At 40.1% G+C, this 24,259-nt stretch overlaps 1 protein-coding gene across 3 annotated transcripts in view; it reads left to right on the forward strand.

Moving 5' to 3' along the window:
- The first annotated feature begins 1,851 nt into the window (after positions 1 to 1,851).
- stx1a (syntaxin 1A (brain)) overlaps positions 1,852 to 24,259 on the forward strand; it is a 46,448-nt gene continuing 24,040 nt past the window's right edge. For all 3 annotated transcript variants that reach the window (XM_015041391.1, XM_015041392.1, XM_015041393.1), the window contains exons 1-3: positions 1,852 to 2,016; positions 8,962 to 9,061; positions 23,359 to 23,433. In XM_015041391.1, the coding sequence (XP_014896877.1) occupies positions 1,867 to 2,016; positions 8,962 to 9,061; positions 23,359 to 23,433 (325 nt within the window). In that variant the 5' untranslated portion in view covers positions 1,852 to 1,866. The remainder of the gene's footprint in view (positions 2,017 to 8,961; positions 9,062 to 23,358; positions 23,434 to 24,259) is intronic.

Genomic DNA, 24,259 nt, shown 5'->3' on the forward strand with positions numbered 1-24,259 from the left:
CTCGTGGCTTATTTTTTCAACATTAAAAACATGTTTAGTTTAATTCATTAAACTGAATTTGACAGAAGTATTTAAATCGCTCCAATATTTAGAAAAGAACCAAAATCCCATACAGTATTTTCAGTAGGAAGACATTTACATCCATAAGCCTACAAACGAGTCTGAGTGCTTTAAACATTAAGCTGTAGATTAATGTTGCATAGACTGGATAACTCTTCTTCCCATCAGATATTTGTTTATCTGCCTCATTTGACTGTAAGCTTTATGTCTCCCAGTGAATGTAATGCATTCACTCTCCTGCCTTTGTCTGGGTGAATGGAGCAGCCAGCGTATGAAGCTCATAATAATAATAATAGTTTGATCATAATGTCTCTGTACATCTGTGTGTTTTAAATATTGATTGGACTTAATGCCTGAAAGAGACCAGAGAGTACATCTGAAGCTACATCTGAAGCTCTTACAGGATCCCTCCTCTGACTGGAGCTCTCATGAAAATCCTCTCACTGTAGCCAATTTTGACAAACAAGATTTCACTGATTCCCCCTTTTTTTTTTTTTTTTTTTTTTTTAATAAAGTGAAGATTTGGAAAGAAATTGCAGACGTAGGTGGGTCAGAGTTGTCTCCTGTTAAAATCCCTGAATAAAATGAAGGAACATCAGATGAAGATGAAAAGTGCAGCCAGCCTGCCATTACAATGTTGATAAGCAAATGGATCTCATAATGGGCCTGTGAATTAGTTTGACAGGGGCCAAATGAATGAGATGAAGCCACATGAGATCCCTGCTAATGCAGCATAATGGCTGATATGTGATTAGGAATAAGCATTTATTTCATGATGAATCACCGGCTACATGACGGGAAATTAGAATGTTCTCTTTTATGTTCATGTTTTCTGTCTGAATTTACATGATTCATGAAAAAGACCTGTCTGATGTCGACCGTGTGCTGCTGCTGATGAGGTCACGTTTTCGCTGTCAGACAGGAGATTCCAGGCTTTCCAGGTGACATCTAGGATATTCTCAGATAATTTGGACTCAATTTTCACTTATTTAAATTTTTGAGGGTCATAGTTTAGATGTGTTTCATCTTCAGGATGTCATTAAATCCTGATTGTTCCTGCTAACGATCCATTCCTTTATTCAGGTTCTGGAGTTAGACTTTGTTGAGAGACTTTTTTTGTTAAATGTCTCTTTTTGCTAATTCAACCAACCAGACACCACTCCTTTCTCCCACTCGTGGCTCCACAATATTCCTCCTGTGTGCCTGGTTATGGTTGCATTATTTTAAAATCATCATGAAGGATCCTGAATGCCTCTTGGTTCCCTGAAACCAAAATTTAAACCGACGCAGTCAGCGCACGACGAGGCCGTAACTCAGGTTTTATAAAACATTAGCACATCTGAGACATTTCCAGTTTCTTCCAAATTTAGCTAAAGTCTCAATGACTTTTGAGTCTAATAAAAATATTTAAAAATCTCTATAAAAAACCCCTCTCTCATTATCCTGACATGTAGCAAGACTTTGGGCAATAATGCTGACCAGAAGAGAAAAAAGGTCTGCATTTTTTTTAAAATTGTGTGTAAATATCAACTTTCTATGTGTTCTTCTGTTCTATGTGTTAATGGAGATGTACAAAAATGAAGAAGAAGAAAAAAAAACCCCACAAACATTCAATTTGCCTCCAGGTCATAATTAAATAAGTTGTTAATCACTCTATCTGTGGTTCTAATTACTAAAGTGCTCCTTGTCTCTAATCAGCTGATGGGTGGAGAAGGAGCGAGAGGGTTGATGCCGTTTTATTTAACCTCCAATTATGCAAAAGAAGTCGTCTGATCTCAACTTTATCAACATTAATGCAGTTTATAAATGTGTTTGCAGTCTTTTACTTATTCAGTTTTATTTAGTCTCTCTTTGATAACAGCAGTATCTTGTGTGCAGGGCAAGGAGACGACAGAAGAAGAGGATGAAGTCGCTGTGGGGATGGACAAAGGCTTCATGGAGGAATTCTTTGAACAGGTTTGTTTCCTAATCTTTCCCACCGTTTTCCCCTCTGTCCTGCTTTCATAACTTGCCATCATGAATTAATGACCAGGTTCTTTGTAACGCCACATCTGCCAGGGCATCATCCCTCTTCTGACATCGGTTCCACTCGTTCTGGTCTGTTATCCATGTAACGCAGGCTGTTTTCTCTCCTGCTGCTGAGGAATGATTTATAACTATGGCTAATGTTTTGGGTGTGGCCGGATCATTATTTACTTCAGTTTGCTTGTGCTCCTTGTAGGTCATCACTTCGTTTACCAAGCAGTAATTGTTTTGCCAGACGCTGCGATGTATGCTTCTACATGTAGGTTCTGTTTGCACAAATGCTTATATCACAATAGAGTTTGGAATTATGGCCCAAGCCAGACCCAGGATTCACAAAACAGCTCAGGATTTAAGAATACAAACAATATTCAATACAAACCAAACAATAAGGCACAATAAAAAGTTATGTTAATCTGCTTATCATAAATGGGGGAGTAGATGGTTTAACCTGTGGAGGAAATAAAGACAGTAGGAAGGATGCAGAAGTTATCCAGACTGTAACAAGCGCAGCAGCACACTCCACAACGCGCAGGCGGCTCCGCTCCTATCAGTCACACTTCCCGATTGATTTTCACTTGACTCACCCTGCGGTTACAACAAGCGACAAGATGGAGCTAAAAACAGGAGTGTAAGTAAGTAAACACTGCTTACTTACTTACACCGTGGTCTAAAAGCAGTGAAATCTTAAATAATATAATGTTAGACTTACTCCGGACTCTGGCCCATAAGTTATTTAGTCGGGTCGGATCAGGACGGGGTCAGGTTGGATTTTTTAAACTCTGTCTCTCAGTCTGAAAGCCATCGTGGTTTTCTGAAGGATGGACCCATTTCTGGTACCTCTGTAGAGACGGTGCCCCGCTGAGAGTCATCAGTCACACAGAGCCAGGCCGACTTCACTCTGTGACATCTTTCAGTCGGAGTGGAGTGGAGTGGGCTCTGTAATGCCTCCTTAATGGGCCTGATCTCCCACAGAGACACAGATGTAAAAAAGGGGATTGTTGCGATTTACTAAGACGTTTGGCTCGTTGTTCTTTCATGGACAATTTTTGTTATTTCGATATTTCATCCGTCAGGTCCTTTCAGTTTCAGAAATGGATGTCAGTTTATGGACACGGTTGATTTATCTTTGATGTGCTAAAATGGTCATTGCAAATGCTGCGGCAGAAGAGGGTCAGCTGAGGTCGAACGCCATTTGTGATTTATGAAAGAGACCCAACCAGCAGGGCTTTGATGTTCGAGCTTTCAAAGGAAAACGGGACAACAAACAGATTACAAAGGAGGATAAATTATCTAGGAATTCAAGGTGCATCAATTAAAACCTCTGTAGATATGCAAAGGAGATATATTAGTAGAAAACAGCATTTTGATTGAGGTTTTTTTTGGGGTAGATTTTCTGGTATCTGAAGTTGGTATCATTTCTAAAAATGAGCTTCCAGATTTTCATTATAGATATTAGAATATGCTCTGATCAGTTTGAGAAGCAACCCACTTACATAAGCTCTAACAAATGTTGTTGTTTTTTTACTTTCAGAATAAGCCAATCATTGGAAACACTCCTTGTCCAGTGATATGAAAGTGAAATGTTGCCCAAGCCACTGCTGTGCAGAAAAGCTCTTGTCGGCTCTTCAATCTTTCTCTATAAGGCAATTTAAAAATTAGTTGTTGTTGTTGTTTTTGTAATTTTGTTACATTTATTGCAACAAAAACACAGTAAACAAAACCCCAAAATGCAGGAACAGCCATAAATGTACATAAATGACTTTTTAAACCTGCCTCCCGCTGAACTGGATCAGAGTCCAGAACCAGACAGATTGAATTTAAAAGTTCCAGATGTTTTATGATCAACTCAAATGATTCAGAGGGAAAATATCTGGGCTGCAAACGTCTGAGTCGGTTTTTTTTTTGAAGAGCGTTCTTTGTTGCTGCGGCTCCATCCAGACTGTTGATGCTGACATTAATTGCCTCGTCTCCCATGAGAAGTTCCGAAAAACCAAAATGATGGGATGATCTGTAAATGAAAGAGACACCACATCATAAATAACCGGCGACCATTAGGATATCTGTGCTGGATGTGCTTCATTTCATGCAGAAAGTGGAAAAAAAAAAAAGGATTTAACTTTCTAAGTATCCTCACTTATACCGTAAATAGATTTCCCTTTTGTTGTTTCTCTCCTTTTTGCCTGCAGCCTTAAACAGCCTCACATTATGATATAGAAGTTCCAACATGTTCATAGTTTTATTGAGTTGCTTCTGAGGAGGAAGCATAAAATCATAACTTGGCTGACGGTGCAGGAAGAGAGCAGTTTGAGATGAGCTGCAGGTAAACTGAGAGAGGCTTACTCTTACTGAGTGACATGAACCAAAGATGAAGAATTGGTAATAAGAGCAGATGGGAAGAAAGTGAAATCGGTAGTAACGAGTCCCTCACCCTGACAGGATGTATTAACTCAGGTTCAGATCAGGAGGGACAGCAGACAGAGGAGGAACAGCTGCAGCCCTTTGTCCTCCATTCACACAACAAACTGTCCCTCAGAGAGACGTTATTGATTTCTCCCCTGTGTTTGTGCCATTTGTGTAAAAGTAAAGGTGTGTGGGGTCTGGTTTTCCACACCATGACATCTGCACACACACACACACACCTACACACAAGCACACACCCACACACACATATCGATGCAATTTGCTTTTTATTGCCTTGGAAAAATAATGCTGCATTCGATCCCTTTCAGAAGATTTTGTGGAAGATTCGATGAGGATTTTATCTTTTCAAGGAGACGTGACTGTTGTTAGCTTGATTTCTCTAGCAGAATAAAAAGTGTCAATGTTTCTCACAATCCTGAAATGATCCTATAAACACGTTACTGCAGAAATCAACCCTGAATGAATGACTTATGCAGCTTTGCTCTCTCTGATATCAGCAAGCAGAATGGACAGTTTGAGTTTGTCTTTTATTTTACATCCCACCACTACTACTGGCACCAATTGTCAAGCTTTATTTATATATATTATATATATACAAAATAGTACCTGAATACCAATCTATCCTCACATCTACACAAATTATATGATTAGAAATCGTTGGTATGCGTTCCAGGATTTTGTTTATTTGACGTTTATATAAAAGTTACTACTTTATTACTGTAAAACTTTTAGCATTAACTTATAAACACAATGGTATCTACAATTCCTTACGTTTTAACTGTAATAGTTTGCAGTCTGTATTTAAAGATGTTGAATTAAATAAATCTTTTTAGGATTTTACAGTCTGTTGAGAATGAGCAATACGAGTTAACGTAGGTTGCATGATTTGAATAAATTTGTGTCAAACAGCAAAGCACCTGAGATGAATAACATGCCTTGGAGGCGCATGTTGCCACACGAAGGCGAATGTCAGCGTCATTAGTGTCGGTCCTTCTTTCTCTTTGTCTAAAGGCTCCTTTCCTCTGATGATGCAACGATGAAGAGAGTAAAAGCAAGAAACTGTGGCCTCAAGCTGGCAAATCATTAATTTGTTTCATTGTACAAGATGGAAAAAAAAAAAAGATTTTCATAAAGAAAGGAGCTTAGATCAAATCAGAGATGTTATTATAGGAAGCTTTTGGAAAAGAGACGGCTGTAATTTTCATTTTAAAATCAGCATTTCTACTCAGATAATATTCATTTCCTGCCATTGTGGTTTAAATACAAGAAGGCGTCATTTGGCCTAATGATTTACTGATTAGGTGATGAACCCAGCGACGATGTGAAAGATTAAAAAGCAGGAAAGCGGTGATGGAAATTCGTTTTTGTTTTTTTTTTAGATATTGACTTGTTTTCTTTAACTTATTTAAGTTTTAAAGAACAGTTCCTTTGATTGTTTGCTACCTTTTCTGTAAAATTGTGTTTGAAAATGTGGTGATATTTTTACTTGGTGATTTGGGATAAATGTTCAAAAAATAACTAAAATAAATTGTGTTTTACTGAAACACATGTCTATAAATGGCAAACTCAATGGAAAAAAAATATTTCTTATTCCTCTATCTGGAGTTCTATATTCACTTGTACCAGATGTTTACATACACATATGTTCTTTTTAAGCACATATAATGTGCTTAAAAAGACACATTTAATGTTCACATGTCCTGGTTTTAGGCCAGGATGATAAAATGCTGAAACCAGAAGTTTACATACATGAAATAAGAAGATATACAGTAAATAATGTTACACAAATGCAAAGTGGGACAATAATTATAACACCAGATTCGCTGTTAAGTGATTCAAGAAAAAACAAAGTTAGTGTTTTGGAGTGGCCGTCGCAAAATCCTCATCTTAGCTGTTCTGAAAATTTGTTGGAAGAGCTGAAAAGGTAAGAGGGAGTGTGTGAGCCGACACCACTGACTGGGTTACACCGGTTCTGTCAGGAGCAAAATCCCAGCTAACTTTCGAAGGAAGATACATAACGACATTAACAGGTCGTGTCAGTCTTTAAAAAATATTATTAAAATGTATCCAAAACTGAAGAAAGCTGTAAAAAATTCTAAATAAAAACTTGAATTATTTTGGGAACTGTCACCGACTGAAAGGACACAACATGTTTCCGTCGGTCTGAGGTTTTACTTGAGTTGAGCTTCCCAAAGTTATTTCTGTTTGCTAAAAGAACATTTGTGGGAAATTATTTTTTAATGCATTGGGAAAACAAAACAAACAAAAAAAGCTTTATTGATAAAATAATAACTTGCACAGTTTTCAAAAATTAACAATGTAATTTAGAAGTAGAAATTACCAGGAGTGTCAGTAATTTACCAACAGCAGGAGCTTCTTTTGGGTTGTTATGATCGCATTAATGAATTTGAGGCACAAACTGAACGACAAATCATGACAGATGGTTGGTTGGTTGGTTGGTTGGTTGGTTGGTTGGTTGGTTGGTTGGTTGGTTGGTTGGTTGGTTGGTTGGATTTGCAAATGTTCTCTGCCTTTAATAAATTGGATATGGTATTAGCAGTGCTAGCTTGTGTGCATTGTGTGTGCGTGTGCAGTGTGTGTGTGTGCGTTGTGTGTGTGCATTGTGTGTGTGTGCATTGTGTGCGTGTGCATTGTGTGTGTGTGCATTGTGTGCGCGCGCTCAGGCATTATTGCATTTAAATGAGATTCTCAGGAGTCTCTGAAATTTTTTTTTTTCTCCCACGTAAATAAAATTAGTCTTTTGAGGGCTAGAAGGTGCACCATGACTCACTAGCAAACCTTTTCTAAACAGTTTCACTTTCTACTTCCTTTTTCTCTTTATTGGTTTCCATATTATTTTTTTTTATTTCTGCCTGACACACATTCAAGTTTTATGAACTGCCAGTGTGCAGTCTCTCTCTCTTGTGGCATTTTAAAGCCAATATTTTTATTAAAAAAAAAAAAAAAACAAAAAAAAAAAACAGATTCAATCAGCAGTTAATTACGGAGATGATTTGAGAGGGACGACCCCGGCTCGGGGAGGTCGGGCTCAGGAATGTGGCAGAGCGAAAGCGAAGGAGACAGGCGACGGTTTTCAGGGAGAAACGACAACTGCATCGTGGAGACGAATACATTTGGAGCAGGTGTAAAGGAGGAGGCAGCGATGAGGAGCTCGACAGTCTGAGATGAAAGTTCAGATTTATGAAGTCGCCGGCAGATGTGACCCGCTGCTCCTCCAGCTGCAAGCGGTGGCCCAGAGCAGCGCAGCTGGTGACGAGGCAGCAGGTGGGAGGCGACCGGGTAAAATGTCAGACCTGGATTTGCAGACGACGCAGAGTTCAAAGTAAAAATTATTTGAAGCAGTGCATAGTAAGGATTGTGTGTATTTTAGCTTTTGTGTAAGATCAATGCAAAGAGTATTTCTAATGTTCCTTCAAATAGGGGAATTTGTTATATGTGGATTTTAAATTTTAAACACCAAAATGCCACAACAAGTTGAGTTACTGGCCTGGTGTCCTTCTGTCATTTTGATATTGTTGAAGTTTTTTTTTTTCATATTTATGGACTAAATAATACTTCTTTTCACGTTCTGCAGTTTTTTCTATATGCTTCTGAGATCATTGCTGGGCAGTAAATTGTGTCCATCACTTATCTGACCCAAACATTCAGACTGACAGTTTTATGCCCAGCAGCCATAAGGGCATTAAATGCCACCTAGTGCCATTTATCACCCAATTTTATTACTGTAATTTCATTACATGGTTTCTATAATAACAGTAAAGATTATTATGAGTATTATTAACTTTCTTACAGTGTTGAGGAATCACTTTTTTCAGCTGAGCTCATCAGCTGAAAAAAGGCAGAAAAAGTGCCGGTAAATCAATAAAAAGCCGCTTCTCTAAAGATACATTTTGCCACTGCTCTCCTGAGGTCCTGCGGGAAGAAAGTTTACGGTGTGAGAAGATGAGGACTGAGCTACACTTGCCACAATAAACACAGTTTCATTCATGCATGGTGGTGGTGGCATCATGCTGAGGGTCTGTTTTGCTGCCTTTGGTATCAACAATCAACGATAGTTTATATTTTTACAGCACTGGGTGCTCCAACAGGACAGAGATCCTGAATATCCATCCCAACTGGATTTTAAATTAAAAACAAAAATTTCAACATTGAGCTTTTAGGAAGGTCATGACAAGTGTATGCAAACTTCTGACTGGAAATTATATATATTTTTTGTGTCATTGTTGTCTTCTGTGTGAAAAGTTTTACCAGGATTGCTGAGAACATTTTCAATCACGTTGTAAAGTTACACCTTTTTTCCTGTGTTTATAAACCAGAGTTACTCTGGTTTGAGAATCCACGTCCACAGTGTCTGTCAGCATCCATCGGACCGACCGCTGCGGCTTCCCGTCTCAATGTAAAGCCTAAACTGCTTCTCTGTCTCTCTGCTGTCAGGTAGAGGAGATCCGGGGTTTCATCGAGACTCTGGCAGAGAAAGTGGAAGAGGTGAAGAGGAAGCACAGCGCCATCCTGGCCTCACCGAACCCCGATGAGAGTAAGGCCGCTCGTCTTTTCTGCTTCAGTTTGTCGTGATTTGCTCCGGGGGCAAAAGTTCCCGATGCCAGAACCCTCACAGTTCTGATAAATGCTTCATTGGGATTTAAGTATCTTGGTCGTTAGAGCAACACGGTGCAGAAAGCAAGGCACCATTTATTCTCCACGTCCTCATGGCTCTTTATTACCAGACTGCTGTGACTCAGACACCAATCAATAAACAAGAACTCTTACGCTTATTTATTGTCTGACTCTCAGGCTTTGTTGTTTTAGTCATTAACTTGGAGAACAGAAATTAAAAAAATCCCACAGAGTTTTATTTAGATGTATTTGCCTCCAGTTGGCTGAGCGCTCACCTGCTCGACTCGGGATTTAAATGAATGACTCGTTTCCAGACTTCTGCAGAACGACTGAATGAAGCTAATGAGGGAATTCAACCATTTCAATCTGATTTGTTGAAGCAGTACGTTCAGAAGGCAAATGCGACCCAAATACTCTTTTTTTTTCTTTTGCTCAAATGCGACAAAGATCTGACTTTTTTTGCCGCAGTCTTTCCACTCCTCCCAAAAATTTGATTTGCACCACTTACACATGTGGAACTAAGTCGGATATTTCTCTGATTGTTTCCAAAGCGTCTGGAGTCTGAATGGCCACATTGTTTCCTGCTTGCATGTCATTGATGTGAGACGTGCGTCATGTTTCTGCACCAGAAGAAGCAAAGATGTAGTAAATCCAGGTGAAAATTATGATTCTGAACTTATGAAGAAGTCTGTGTCAGTGAAACGCATCCGGTCACAATCGGACCACTCCTGGTTCTGACTAGATTTCTCTGCAGAAGACGCGGCAGTCAATAATGCTAAATAATTAGTTGTCCTTTCTTGCGATGATACTGTTGGCTCCTGTTGCTAAACAAACTTTAAAATCGATCCACGAATGCCTCCATAAACGGAGTGCTGCTGTGTGACGTCGACGTTCTTCTTCTGCGCATGTGGGTCGCTTTGGGGACGCAAACCGTTCACACAGACATCTCACTGCAGTCGGGGTTATTTAGTCGTATGAACGACCGTGGAAAAAATTTTTTATTCAGCAACAAAGTTGGACCTGCTGTGTGAACGTAGCCTAAATGTTGCAAGACGGCAGCTCTCTAGGACTGGAGGTGGACACGCCTGGGCCCATTCTTCACATCATGTGATCTGCCGTCTGACAGACGTGGACGTTTCTGAGAGCAGATCCAAGCTGCATCTCTGTTGTGAAACGAGCATGAAAAGTAGTGTCGTTTCAAAGTTTTATTCTAACGGAAATCTTTTAGGCTTTTGATCAACATAGCTCTTGTTTATTAAACTTGGCTGATATCATTCCCAGCCAGCATGCCTAGGTGGGACCCATGTGGGGACAAGGAGGGCAGACTATATGGGTCCCATATGGGTTTGTCCGCGGGTTCCACGATGGCCCCACATGGGTTTGCCCATGTAGGGCCACAGCCCACATGGGTGCTACATGGGCCCTAATTGGACAAAACCCATGTGGGCCACCACCATATAGGGCCCATGCAGGGCCCATGTGGGCTCTGGCCCTACATGGGCAAACCCATGTGGGGCCATCATGGAACCCGCGGACAAACCCATATGGGACCCATATAGTCTGCCCTCCTTTTCCCCACATGGGGCCCACCTAGGCATGCTGGCTGGGGTTGTTCTTTGTCGTATGTATGAAATGTAAGCAAAAAGCTGAAGGCAGAAAAAGGACTCCATGAGAAAAGAAAAGAACGATTCGTCTGAAAAAGCAGAATCCCGAGCTTAAACTGAGGTCTGTAATTGAAGATGTTTGGTCCGTCTGTCAGCCGCCTCTGTGCTGTCCAGGAATGGAAGCTCCTCCAGAAGAGTCTGACACTCTTGTTTGTAGAGTTTTTGTTTTTTTTTTTTGGTTTCCGCTCTCCAATTATTTTTACGGCCAGTGTTCCCACCCTCTGCTCCAGGCCTCATTTTCTCTCTGCACTTTGCTCATTTTAAGGTACTTTCCACTTTGCCTTTGTTCAATCGGTGCAGGATACTTCAGTCCATCTGTCCTCGTCTCTCTTGTCTTCACCGTTTTTCTTCCTCGCCCATTTAGGCCTGGGCATTGATCTAGAGACCTCGGGTATCCTGGGAGGGGGATTTTTACTCCTACTAGCAAAGCCGCCAAGCCCCTTTTCTCCACTGATTCCCCACCTTCTCTCCACCTGAAAAGGCATCGATCTGCTTTCTGGAGATTGGCCCTTTAACCATCCCTAACGTGACTAACAGGCGGCGCAGAGAGCCGGGAAGCCAACCGGGCGACGGCGCTTCATTTTTCTTCAGCGAGTCGTCGTCTCTGTGACTGAATTTAAAGCTCTGTGTTTGCGTTTGTCTGGCTGAAAGCTGCAGATACAAACCAGACAACAGATCGTGTCACTCGTTAATCCTTCTTCTGTCTTTCTGCGTCTGACGGAGGCCGCTCGGATAGCACCTCCTTTATCTGGAGCTCCCTTTGTTTCAGGGGGGTACAATTCATACCTAAACACCTTGGACTGATTAATGGATTTTGTTTGGGCGACACAAACATAAAGAGTGTAATTTAATCAATATATTTCACAGCAGTGACAGCACTGCCATTGAAGGTCATTTTCAGTGCTTTCCATTTATTTGTCTGACAGTGTTCACTTCTGGGAGCAAAGGTGTGATGAATGTGTTTATGACAACACGCAGTGGCTTTGCTTATGCTCTTAAAATGGGGAAAAAAGGGGGGGAAAGAGGCAAAAACTAATACTAAACATCACCACTAGTTTATGATAGAAGTAGTAGTGCTTTACCCTGAAATGCAACGTTTTTATCTAAATCGGTAGAAGTAGTTTACAACAGCATCACTCCATCATTGTGTTTTCTTTTCTCCAGAGAATGAACCTCATGACTGAAATGCAGGGATCTAGCATAAGTGCTAAAGAGCAACGAGCTTTTTTTTTTTTTCCCCTGCACAAGCTGTTAGTCTTTCCTCTTCTGACACGTCGTCTGCAGAGGAACGCGTCATCAGACCCATTTGCACGCTGACATTTTAATGTGAAAACAAACCGTCCTGCAGGATGCGCTCCTCTGGCACGCTGAAAATGTTTAACAGATTTTGCAGAAACACAAATCATGTTTCTAACCTGCTCATCTTGGTTATTGTGTTGCTGTTTTGTCATCGTAAACTTTAATATCCCCCTTTATGAAAGGGTGAAAGCAGAGTTTGCTCCACTATTCATATATATATATATATATATATATATATATATATATATATATATATATATATATATACTGCTCAAAAAAAAATAAAGGGAACATTTCACTTTAATTTTGTGTGTGACTCCAAATCCAGGCCTCCATTGGTTAATACATTTGATTTCCATTGATGATTTTTGTGTGATTTTGTTGTCAGCACATTCAACTTTGTACATAACAAAGTATTCAATGAGAATATTTCACTCATTCAGATCTAGGATGTGTTATTTGAGTGTTCCCTTTATTTTTTTGAGCAGTGTGTATATATATCACCACTTATCTTTATAGGATCACGGGGAGGCTGGTGATCATCTCCAGCCATGTAGAGAGACAACATTTGTAGTTGCAGTACGTAACTTTTATTAAAAATATTAGTTTTAACAAATATGTAAAAAAAAAAAAAAACTGTCGCTATTCTGACAGATAATCTGTGAAAAAATCAACCTCCTCCACCTCCTCTCTGAGCTGCTTTACTCTCTGAAGAATTGTACCACTTCAACAGCCAATCAGAGCCTGGAGGAGGGTCTTGGCACTGTCAATCTAGCTCGTGTACTCGCTGCTCAAGGAGGAAATGAGTAGCACAGCTTCAGACAGGAGCGGTCGTGTAAATAATTTGTCAGTATTTCAGTATTTAAAACAAAAAACTAATCAATAGTTATCAATACCGACTGATATGGAACCCTTAAACTCAATCAAGTTCTGTCCCAGTTCACCGCAGCTTTGTGCTGTTAATGCTGGGCTCCTTTCAGGCGCCTCTCAATAAGCACAGAGCTTTTGCAGCCTCTGTGTAATATTATCTTCTCTCCTGCCTTACACATTATTCCATATCAGTTTATCCGCCTCCCATTTAAATGAAGCAAAGCAAATTCCCTCCAGGGATTTTCAATTTATGATGTGGGGGGGGGGTCCTTTTTTTTTTTTTTTTTTTTTTTTTTTTTTCTGTGGGTGAATGTCAGCATCTCTGAAAATCGCTCAGCAGTTCTGTACAGTAGGAGTGGCTTCAGCAGCAATGATGGAGCAGGTAATCATCAGATTGCTGTGAAGCAATCTGATGATTGCTGAACAAACGCTTTGTTCAGCGTTTCCTTGGACGCTGAACAAAGACGATGCAAAATAAGTTTGGATGATTGTGGTATTTGTGTTGTTTGTTGGCTTTGAGCGGTGCTGCATCTCGTTATTTTGTTTTATGGAGCTCCGTTTTATAGAGTTAAATAACACGGGGTCAAAGGTTTGGGGATGATTGTTCTTCCTGCCGCAGCGTCGGTGGCGTTTACACCCAGGGGAGAACGAGGCTGGAGGAAACCGAGAAGGGCATTTTTAAGAACTGAAAGTCTTTAATCTGATTATTAAAAAAGGTCTGCTATGGATTTCTGATACTAATCATAATTTTACTCTCTAACATCAGATTCAGTTTTCAGTGCAGCATCTGAACATTTATTTGTTCTCTCTACATATTGCAGCTGAAATCAATGAAAAAAGTTTAATAAAACTACATAACCCTAAGATGTTCAAACTTATTTTTATTAAGATATTTTCTTCTAGTTTATAGTAAGACTATAAATTGTGTCAAGAGGCTATTTGTTGGCTACAGGAGATGTTAAAACTTTATAATTACAAAGTCAGAATAATTATTTTTTTGTGTTTTTTTTCCAATTTAGCTGCCAAGCTACAGGGAGCAAAGTGGAGGAGAAAAATAAGGATGGTTTTAGAAACAGTTGCTGACTTGAAGTCACTACATCCAGCTACTCTCAGTAGCAGCATCATTTATTGTCTTTCATATCCAACATATGTAGGATTGAGCAAGTTAATGCTGAACAACTTAGTAAAATAGGACTTTTTGTTTTGTTTTGCTGTTGCCTAGCAGCAAGACGGTCCAGGATTCAAACATCATCCAGGGATTTTTCTTCATATCTCCCAGCATTCCTCTGCATCTTCCTACAGTTTAACAAAAAAGGTCCATGTTGGTAATTGGTCTCTACAAATTGTCCTTATGTCTGAGTGTCATTCTGTCCCTGTGATGGACTGGCTTCCCATCATGCGCCCATCACTGGAGTGCTTGCCGCTCCTTTGTGGAGCAACAAGTGTTGACTAGAGAGATTTTATTGCTGTACCTTCACTAAATCTTTGCAGGAAACAGATTGCTTTCCTCCAATCCTTAAAACTATTCATCCTGCTTTCTGGTTGAAAAAAAAATAGCTTCTGGATGAACATCCATGAAATTCTGACCAATTACGCAGATGTTTCTGAAAAGGTTGGGCAGGGCGGTCGGGATGAGAAGGGTCGGACAACCTGAGTTTGAGAACAAAGTTATGAGATTTTTGACATGCTGTACAGCTGCGACAATGAGTTTGACCCGACCATACAGAGACATTCACAAAATAAGCTCTAATTTCACGTTTAAACTTTAAATAACCGTCTTCTTTTGTCTATAAAACCTCTAGAGTAAAACCAACCAAAAGGTAAACTGCAGCCGATCAGGATTACCATGTCTGGATCTGTGAACGGATCGAATCCAACAACGACGCTGTTATTCAGTCAGATCTCTAGAAACAGTTTGATGTATTTAGCCACTAAATTTCACAATAACACTCACTCACTTTACCACTGAAATCACAGACTCTTCTTTTCACCTCTGACACATCAGACATTTGAAAAGTCACAGACAAGCCATGTTCAATGGTTATTTCAAAACACTTCTTCCCTCTGAATGTCCTCATAAACCAGCTTCACTCTGATTTTGCCTCTCCCTCTAATACGATAATTGCCTCCTCATCTGAGTCTCCGTCAACATCCGCCATTCCAATCACGGATGCTTCCCGTCCAAGTATCCCGTCTAAAGTATTTCCTTGTTTCTCCATTGACAAAAGAGATCGATGTGCAGTTTATGAGGTCATTATGTACATGTTACCATGCTAGCATGCAACATTTGCTGAAGGAACTTCCAGATTACAATTAAACCACCTGCAGCAGCACAAGAGCGTGGAGTCTGGATCCGTGTCAGCAAGGTTTTTCATCCATGAATCACGCAACATCAGGTCCAAAACCATTACTGGATCTGATCCCATCTTTAGTTTTCATTTCACCCTTCACGTCGTCTATGGAGCTACAATGGAGCTGCACTCCCAGCTGATATATATATATATATATATATATATATATATATATATATGCTGATGCCTTACAGAACATCGGCACATTTCCTCCCGTTTGTTTCTCCGATGCTGCTTTCGTCTGTTGTCGTAGTTCCTCTACAAAATCTCAACTCGGAATAATCTGGACTGTGTTATCTGAGTATATTTATCAGTGACGTCACAGAATCCACCAAGAACCGACTGAAAACTGCGGAATGAAAAGTCCAAGTATTGATCTGATTCGAATGTTATCAGGTGAAAAAGGTGCAGAAAAATCCCCTCAATCATCTTGCAGCTGAAAGGGGAGAGTGAGGCAAACTTAAGTCTGATGCTGGCGAATTGGAAATGGCAACTAAAAGCAATACATGAAAGTTATTTTAGCCAGGGGAAGTAAAACTTGCTGCTAAGGTAACATTTTTATGCAAACATTAATTAAAAATGCACAAAATTTATGGCACTTTTGTTTTCCCATGACGTTATGGACACATCGGGGCATTTAAGAAGGATTAATAAGCACAACTTATAAGTTGACAACTAGTTTCACAAATTAGTTCATAACAATGTCGCTACTAATAACAACTTCAACAATTTAAACAAAAAATAACATGTCTAGTTGGTGGCATGCTGGCCTGTTCAGTTTTCCAGCTGCTTCACCACGCCAGCTTTGCTCCAGACACACAGAAGGAACAGGAAGTTGCTTTTAAATGTGCTTTGGCTCATAAAGTGTTTCTTAATCCAGATGGAAACCTGAGCTGTGAGTGTGAGCCCAGATAAAAAAAAAAGAAGAAAAGATTGATCTGAGTGCCCTTAAAGCATCTACATCCTGCATGCTTTGAAACCATTCAGGTCAGGCCGTTCAACTTGAGACCTTGTTGTTGTATCTGCCTCATTTCTGACACAACAAACATTTCAAGTCTTTAAGGCGAAATAGTTTTAAAGTTGTTGCAAATCTAAACGGAGAACCTTAGATTTAACCCTCACTTTTGTCAGCTTGTAAATTGATAAACTGTGGTGTTTACTGGAGGATTTCTTTATTTTTTACTTCATAAATGTCACAGGACAACAAATAGATGACATAGACGTTGTAGGTTTTTATCCACATTTTACTTTCAAGCCAGTTAAACCACGTCTGTCTGTGAACCCGCTCTTTACCACTTAGACGTAAGAGTTTATTTATCAAAATTTTTTTCCAAGCACTTAGAGCTCGATCCGTCTGACATCTCCGTTTGCGGAGAGCATCTTCCCTCCATTAAAAGTGCTCAGCTGGCAGCACTGGAGACGGCTGTTTTAATTGCAGCCTGTGAGTGTTACTATTTCTGGTTGTAGTTTTTCGCCAAGTGGAGATCTGTTTGCCAACGCGCCTCCACCCTCAACCAAAAGTACCCTCAGCTTCCTTTCTTTCTCTCTTTCTTTCTTTCTTTTTTTCTCTTCCTTCTCTCTCAGCTGCCGATCCCTTTGTGCCTTATCTCTTTTCATTTCCTCCTCTCTTGCCCTTCTCTCATAACATCTGAGCTGATATGAAGCCACGACTAAAAGCTGCAGAGGAATAATATCTGTGAAAGAGAGGTTAATCGAATGTGGACGATGATGTCCAAGGCTAAGCACAGACGCAAAGACAATGGAGGTCAAAGCGAGTAAGATAAACGCGTTCGCTGGGAGACAAATCGCGTCTTTCGCTCCACGTCCCCCTTGACCTCGGAGGCGGCGATGGTGCGCGGAGGTTCGCGCTCTGATCCTGATTACAACATTAGTTGTTTGGAGGCAGAGGGAGGTTTCAGAGTGACAGCAGCGTTACCGTGTTAACTCAAAGTAACCCCGATGTTCCGCGTAGGAAGACGTTGGTGAAGAAACCGAGGTTTCCAGGGAAGAGAATGACGTTGCAACGACACACAACGATTAGATACAAAGAAACTTTAGTCTAAATTTAATTTCTGAGATGGAAAGTTTCTCACGTCTTGCTTTCAGACTCATCCTAAAATGAAAAGTTGATGACAGAAAACCAGACAATTTAAATGAGATATGTAACAATTTTTAATAGGAAAAGTAAAAATACTATCCAACCTGAAGAATACCAGCTACAAAAAGGGTGTGTTTTCTCTTTGTCTTATTCGGGGATATTCATCCAAGTATATTGAAAGTTAAATTCAGATTTTTGTTTAGATTACAGAAAATACATAAATTCTACAATATGAACCAAATTCGTATTACAGTTTTTTTTTTGTTGTACAACTATTTAACTCTTAAAAAATGATGGAGCGTCTCATCAATAATTAAACCCCCAAAACGTAACTTTGGGTTTGTAATTGAACTGAAGCCTGTTTTCAGAAAGAAGCACATTTAGCAGTCTGGCTTCTTGAACATCACTAAAAATTGAAACTGTTTGTTGTTATGATTGTTTTAATTAATGACTACAGGTAAAAATAGGACTGATTCCAATACGTCTGGCATGTTTTATAAATACAGTGTGGGCTCTTTTTTCAGCCAAATGATGGGTTTGTTAAAAAAAAAAAGTTAGACACTAAATTAGCCAAATCATTACAAATCGGTATTATTCAGTTCTCGTAATGCCTGACTTGGTCATGAAAAGAACTAATCAAACTACAATAAATATATTGAGCTGAAAAAGTCTTATTTGTTTTTAGTAGGTTCAGTTTTCAGTGCAGCATGGATGAGTTTTTGAGGGAGCACATCTTCGTCCAAAGTCTAATGCAGCCAGGTTTTTGGGAAATGTTCACATGTCGTTGTCACGGAGACATGAAGGTTTTTAAGACGCCCGGCGATACTTTGGGGGATTAAACTTTATCTGTGCTTTCGGTTTGCCGTTTGCTGCGCTCACACTGTATTCCAGCAGAAAAGTAAATGTTGGTAATGTTTGAGGGATGAGCTCAGATTCTGTCTCTCTGACTTCTGGACTCTAGACAATCAATAAGCAGAGCAAACACACAATGGGCTGGTAATACATTTACAGAGAGAGCAGAGGGAGGAAAAAAGATAAACGGATAAAAGTCGGAAAGCGGATTTAGAGCGGAGCAGCTTGTTTGGTGTTGGACAGTCACACTATCTGTCTAAATGTGGGACCTGCTGACGGCTAAATATGAAGAATACTCAAACTTTAGCTCGTAGTTTATGTTTCTCCAGTTTGACCACAAATTAATCTGAGATCAAATCTTTGAGTAGCAGATTTTGATACTGTTTTCCCATGTCCTTGGTTCTAATGAAAGAATTGGTCCAACATTGTGCAATAACACCGAGCCAAGTCACATCCGGGAAATGTTCTGAAACAAAATGCTTAAAAGAAAGTCTGACATGTTCGGTGCATGTTTGCTTCGTAACGCTCCAACCTAAGAGCACCGGCACAGAATGAATACAACACAGCCAGAACAGCCTAAACATTTTCACTTTCCTGATGAAAGAAACGTAAAGGTGTTGATTCAAAAGCTCCGATTTGATATGTATTTGTGGCCTGTGTTCACCTACATGGATCACTCAGCACAGAAATGAAAATAGCGGTCTAGGAGGGATTATGACCTCATCATGCCTATGTCAGGCAGTTCTCCAGCTAATCTGCTGTAAAAAATATATATGAAAAATTAATTAAAAAAATTAGCTCGGCTGGTGCGATGTAGCTCATTTCCTGCTGCTGCTTTGGCTTAAACGGTTTCTCCAATCAGCTGAAATGAACAATGGGCCATTTCTCTTTGCATCAAAAGAAGCAAGTCGACATGCTGTGCTCAGATCATTGTGAGCTGGGCTCCGAGGTTAGCAGGCACAGCTCCAAATTGCACATAGATTGATGTCTGGAAGACAAAAAGACAGTAATGCATTTTCTGAGTTGTGCTTTTAATGCAATAAAGACTTATTGCACTGAGAAATCCTCAAGTCTTAAAATCAGATTTAGCAACGAGTAGAAAAAACAATGCCTGAGCAACGACCCGATTGGATTGAAGCATGATTGTGCTGTACAACACCTGCAGTAGGACAAAGACGTCTGGGGTTTTTTTGTGCACAGTTCTTTCTGACAGCCCAGGCAGAGATGTGTCTCTGAGTGCGGACGGTTCCTTTTCCTACACAGCAAAGCTGAAACTGGCGGTGGAGATGCAGAAAGTTGTGCAGATTTCCACAGCAGTAACGTCATAGCTTAGTCTTCACACAGAAAGGTTTTCCAAATTTACCAGGATCCAGATACATTGTTGTGGAAATCGTGGAGGCCACAGGTCGACCTTAATCTGTAATGTAGCTTTATGTATGGGTCAGTGCAACTTGAAATCCATACAGATTCCCTTTATTTGTCCAGGGTCTCCAGGACGACAAAACCCTTTGCTAGGCTGATAAAATACGACTACATTTATTCAGTGAGTTTCTGTCGTCTTTATGCCACAAAAGGAGAGTAACAAGAAAAATGGCAGACGCAACCATGTGGAACCCATTTTCTCCTCCGTTTATCTCCTCCAGACCTCGACAATAAAAAACAAAAATGTAAAACCAGTCTGAATTTGTTTCCTGTGCCCCTCTTCCAGCTCCCACATATCTCAGTGCCTCGTAGCGTCTCTCTCCGGCTCTCCTTCCTTCTGTCACTTTCGAAACCATCTGAAGCTGCCGAGAGGACCAACGGCGCACGTCTCCATAGCAACACCGTCTTAATGATGGCAACAAGCGTGACCTGAAGATTTCGTCTGAAAACGTCTGGGAGAGGGACGGAGTGCGAAGCCGCGGCTCAATTGAGTCCTCAGTTCTGGCCTCTAATTTGTCTCTGTCTCGCTTCTCCTTCTGCTCGTTCGTCTCTGGCGGCACTCTTCCTCTTTTCACACGGCGAATAACGAGGCTGAATGGATACTTGATCTGACAGGTTGGCTTCCTCTGTTCGGTTGCCACGAGAAGCAAATCAAATCTAACCACTTAAAAGACACGCCGCACACTCAGATGCACACTTACCCTGCTTGTAACAACCTAAGACCAACCTCAATTTTGATGTTATTATCTCTGTGCTGCCCTGTAGCCGCCCTGGTGGAGCAGCACAGGTATGAAGAAGTAACAGAGAGCGCTTTTTCTAAATCTTACGCCTCTCTGAGGCTCCGGTCCTCTTGTTCTCGCACTCTGATGTTCGTTTTACACCCTTTACTTCAGCTTTTACCATGATCTTTTTTTGTCTTTTCTGACAAAGACGGCGAATGCTTGCAAGTGCGTTACTTTCAAAGTTGGTTGTGTCTTGAAATGCTCTCTGAAGACCCCGTGTTTGTTTTCTCACAACCCCCCCAAAGAGCGCAGGCTGCAACTTAATAAACCGCTGGATGTTTTAGGGAACGGCTGCAGAAGCCGGTGACTCTTTCCTGGCATTCGCTGACATTACGTTTCTGTGACCCAAAAGTCTCATTGAAATGCTTCTGAGCAACGTTGTTGCAACTCTGTGCATCTGATGCGATCTGTGTGAATTTTTAGATTAGGAATAAACGTGCAGGAATCTTAACTGATGAAGAAACTGTATTTACAGAAGACCTTAAATGCTCGTTTTTTCCCCAGCTGTGTCTCGTTTCTTTGATTACCCTCCCATTGTATTTAGTCCCACCTGTTGTCTCTTTGTCTCTTGTCGGATCCTCGTCGTGCGTCCTGTGTTCGTTGTGCTCCCCGTTGTTCTGTCCCGTTGACATTTAACATTAAATTCATCATCATCTTCATCATAACCTGGGTCTCTGCGTCTCTCCTCACCACCTCATCCACACACCATGACAGTAGATCAATACTTCTGTCTGTAATTCTTTTGTTTTGTATGCATGAAGTTGGTGAATTCAAATAAAGTTTATCATAAATATTCATATCTCCAATAGGTTACAAAAACCCACAGGCAGTCATCAGGTGTCCAAAGTTTTCATGTTACATATCCTCATTCTAAACCTCTTGACCTTTGTCATAACCTCACGTCTGTTTCTGACCCTGACAAACTCTTTACCGCACATGTAGCAACTTCCTGGTTAAGAAACAAAATGGCCAAAAAAGAAAGAAATATTGTGTATGTTTTGTGTAGTTTTTTTTCTGTCTTTGTCCTTTGGAGATAGTTCCCTCTCATCTTCAGTAGGAAGAAATGATCAACAAAAGATACAAATAGCTAATTGCCATGTTGTTGTTGAATACTAGTAGGTTAATTCAGTTTAGTTAAGAAGACGTAACCTGACTTATTTTGCACTGAACATTGTCTGAAACGGAGTTTAAGATTCTTTTTTGTGAAAACCCTCCACAGACAAAAAGACAAGTTTTTTTTTCTGGCAGCTAAACATCGACAGAAATTAGCTTTAAAGCTTTATTGTACTGAAAAACGTGGATCATAAGTTGTTTAAAGCATAGTGCTGACTGTTGCAATCTAAAAGCTGTTAGTTTATTTGCATGAACAAGTGGAATAATGAGAGGCTGAACCAGGGACCATTTCTTTATGAACCCCCACCTTTTAGCTTCTACTACTAAACGCTGTCTAAAGCCGATACTGATGGATTGTTTGCGCCTCGACTTTTTTGATGAACGTTGTTTTTGTAGCACTTACAAATAAGAGATATGCAAAAGTATTTAGTACTTGTTACTTGTTAAAATATTCACATTTTCTGTTTCTATTTGCATAAATTTACTTTTCTGGAGCAATTTCTCTCATGTGTTTTGAATTCCCTTGATCCTCCATTTGCCTTTTACCTAATTAGACGACGAATCAGTTTCTCAGAGATCTGCTGGTTTAATTTAAGCTCTAATCCTGAACACAACATGGGTGTGTGGATTGTGGTTCTTTTGTTTTTAGATGGTTTAATTATCAAACCTTTTCTGACATTAAGGCATTCGCATAAAGCAGATTTTTAGTGGACGTGTAGAGAAGAATATGATGTGATCATCTCACAATTTAAGCTTATTCCTTATTGGAAAATAGGTGCAAATATTGTGTTTTAATAATTGAACGTGTGCCAGTGACTGAAGTCTCCTTCTGTGTAATCAAATCATCCACTGAAGCTATCGGTAATTGGGTTCAGATGTCTGCAGTGAGTTTTGGTTCAACAGGTCTACCGCTGAACCTAATTTATCTTTGTGATTTATGCAGCCTTAAAGAAGCAGGAAATATGCAGAAATAAACTCATTAGGAAGAAGAACTGCAGGCACTTCACTTTGACTGAATAGGTCGACTGTGCTAACTTATAAGGCCTCGGTTTGTCTGCGAGTGTGTGCGTGCGTGCGTGCGTGCGTGCGTGTGTGTGTGTGTGTGTGTGTGTGTGTGTGTGTGTGTGTGTGTGTGTGTGCGCTGTCTCACAGCTGCTTGTTAATGGGGACTTGGTTAGTGTGTGACATTTAAATGATAAATTAGGTTTTTCCCGTGTGTGAAACTGTAATTAATGCTTCAGGGTTACTAGTTTTTACACGACTGTGCAAAAGTATTCCCAATATTTGAACTTTTCAACAGTTTCATTACATTACAGTCACACACCTGATGCATTTTATGTGATAGACCAACATGAAGAAATTCCTATTCAAATCTGAAATGCGTTACATGCATTCTATTTATTTAACACTCATAGGTAAAATCTGGTTTCATTAACCATTTCATTCAGCAGTAAGCCAGTAAGTTGATGAAGTCCACCTGTGTGTCATTGCATCTCAGCACAGAAGCAGCTGCTCTGTGAAGATCCCAGAGGTTTGTTAGAGAGCATTAGTGAGCAAGCACATGATAGGACAAAAAAATCGCTATGAACCAGCTTAAAGCAAGGTTAGGCTAGAAAACCTGTGCTGCTGTGGGCTGAAGCCGAAGCTGATCAGTTGTCTGGAAGAGACCATCTTCATTGTCCATGAAACTGGTGGCGGTACAAAGACGTCTCTTCTCACATCTCCTCTTTCTACTTCTTCTTCTTCTGTGTTTCCGTTTGCCTCAGAGACCAAAGCCGAGCTCGAGGACCTCATGGCAGACATCAAGAAACTGGCCAACAAAATTCGCTCTAAATTAAAGAGTAAGTCGTTGTTGTCTTCGTCTGTTAACGTTGTGTCAGTTAACAAAACCACGAGCCTGGGACTGTGACACATGAGGGTTTTCTTAAATAATATGGAGCAGTTCATTTAACAAACAAAAGACAAATAGTCAGGAGTAAAATCAGATGTTTTCATGTGGAGGTGCTTTGCCTTCCCAGGAGAGGAGACCTGCTGCTCAGCCTGCAGCAGCTTCCAGACGGCTTCATTTATTCATGGAGGTTTCGTTCTCCAGAGGCAGAAACATGACTGACACTTATTACTGAGGTGCTGATGGCTGGAAGTCGTAATTATTTGCATTTCTGTTAGCAACGTTGCAGTCAGTGGTCTGCAAGCTCTAAATGCAGATTAAAATAAATCAGATTACACCAAATAAACTCGGGTTCTGCATCCATTTGACTCTCTAGCCACAAGTGATCAATGATTTTAATTATTAAAAATGTTCTGGATTTGTGAGTGTGTTTCTTTTTTTTTTACACTAATGGTGCAAGTTTTTTCTAGTGGTGGGACTTGATACAAAATTTGAATCAAGTACAGGATGTGTAATTATTTAAACACCATTAATCACATTTTAACCTCAAACTATAAGGTGGCAAAATAAACGTTGTCAACTCAAAAACTAAATTCTTGAATAAATAGACATAAGAGCTCAGTAACCAACCTATTTATAGTTTTTAATCTGTTATTTATATTATTAAACCATCTGATTGGTGCACATTTATCTCCAGCTGATCACTGCTGGTCGCATCCTCACTAAAACCAGGAAATGTAGCTCAGAAAATAGATTTTTAAATTCTGCTTTTAGTCTAT

This window comes from Poecilia latipinna, unplaced genomic scaffold (genome assembly GCF_001443285.1).
Source record: "Poecilia latipinna isolate Pla-1442-1.1 unplaced genomic scaffold, P_latipinna-1.0 Scaffold549, whole genome shotgun sequence".
Lineage (NCBI taxonomy): Eukaryota > Metazoa > Chordata > Actinopteri > Cyprinodontiformes > Poeciliidae > Poecilia > Poecilia latipinna.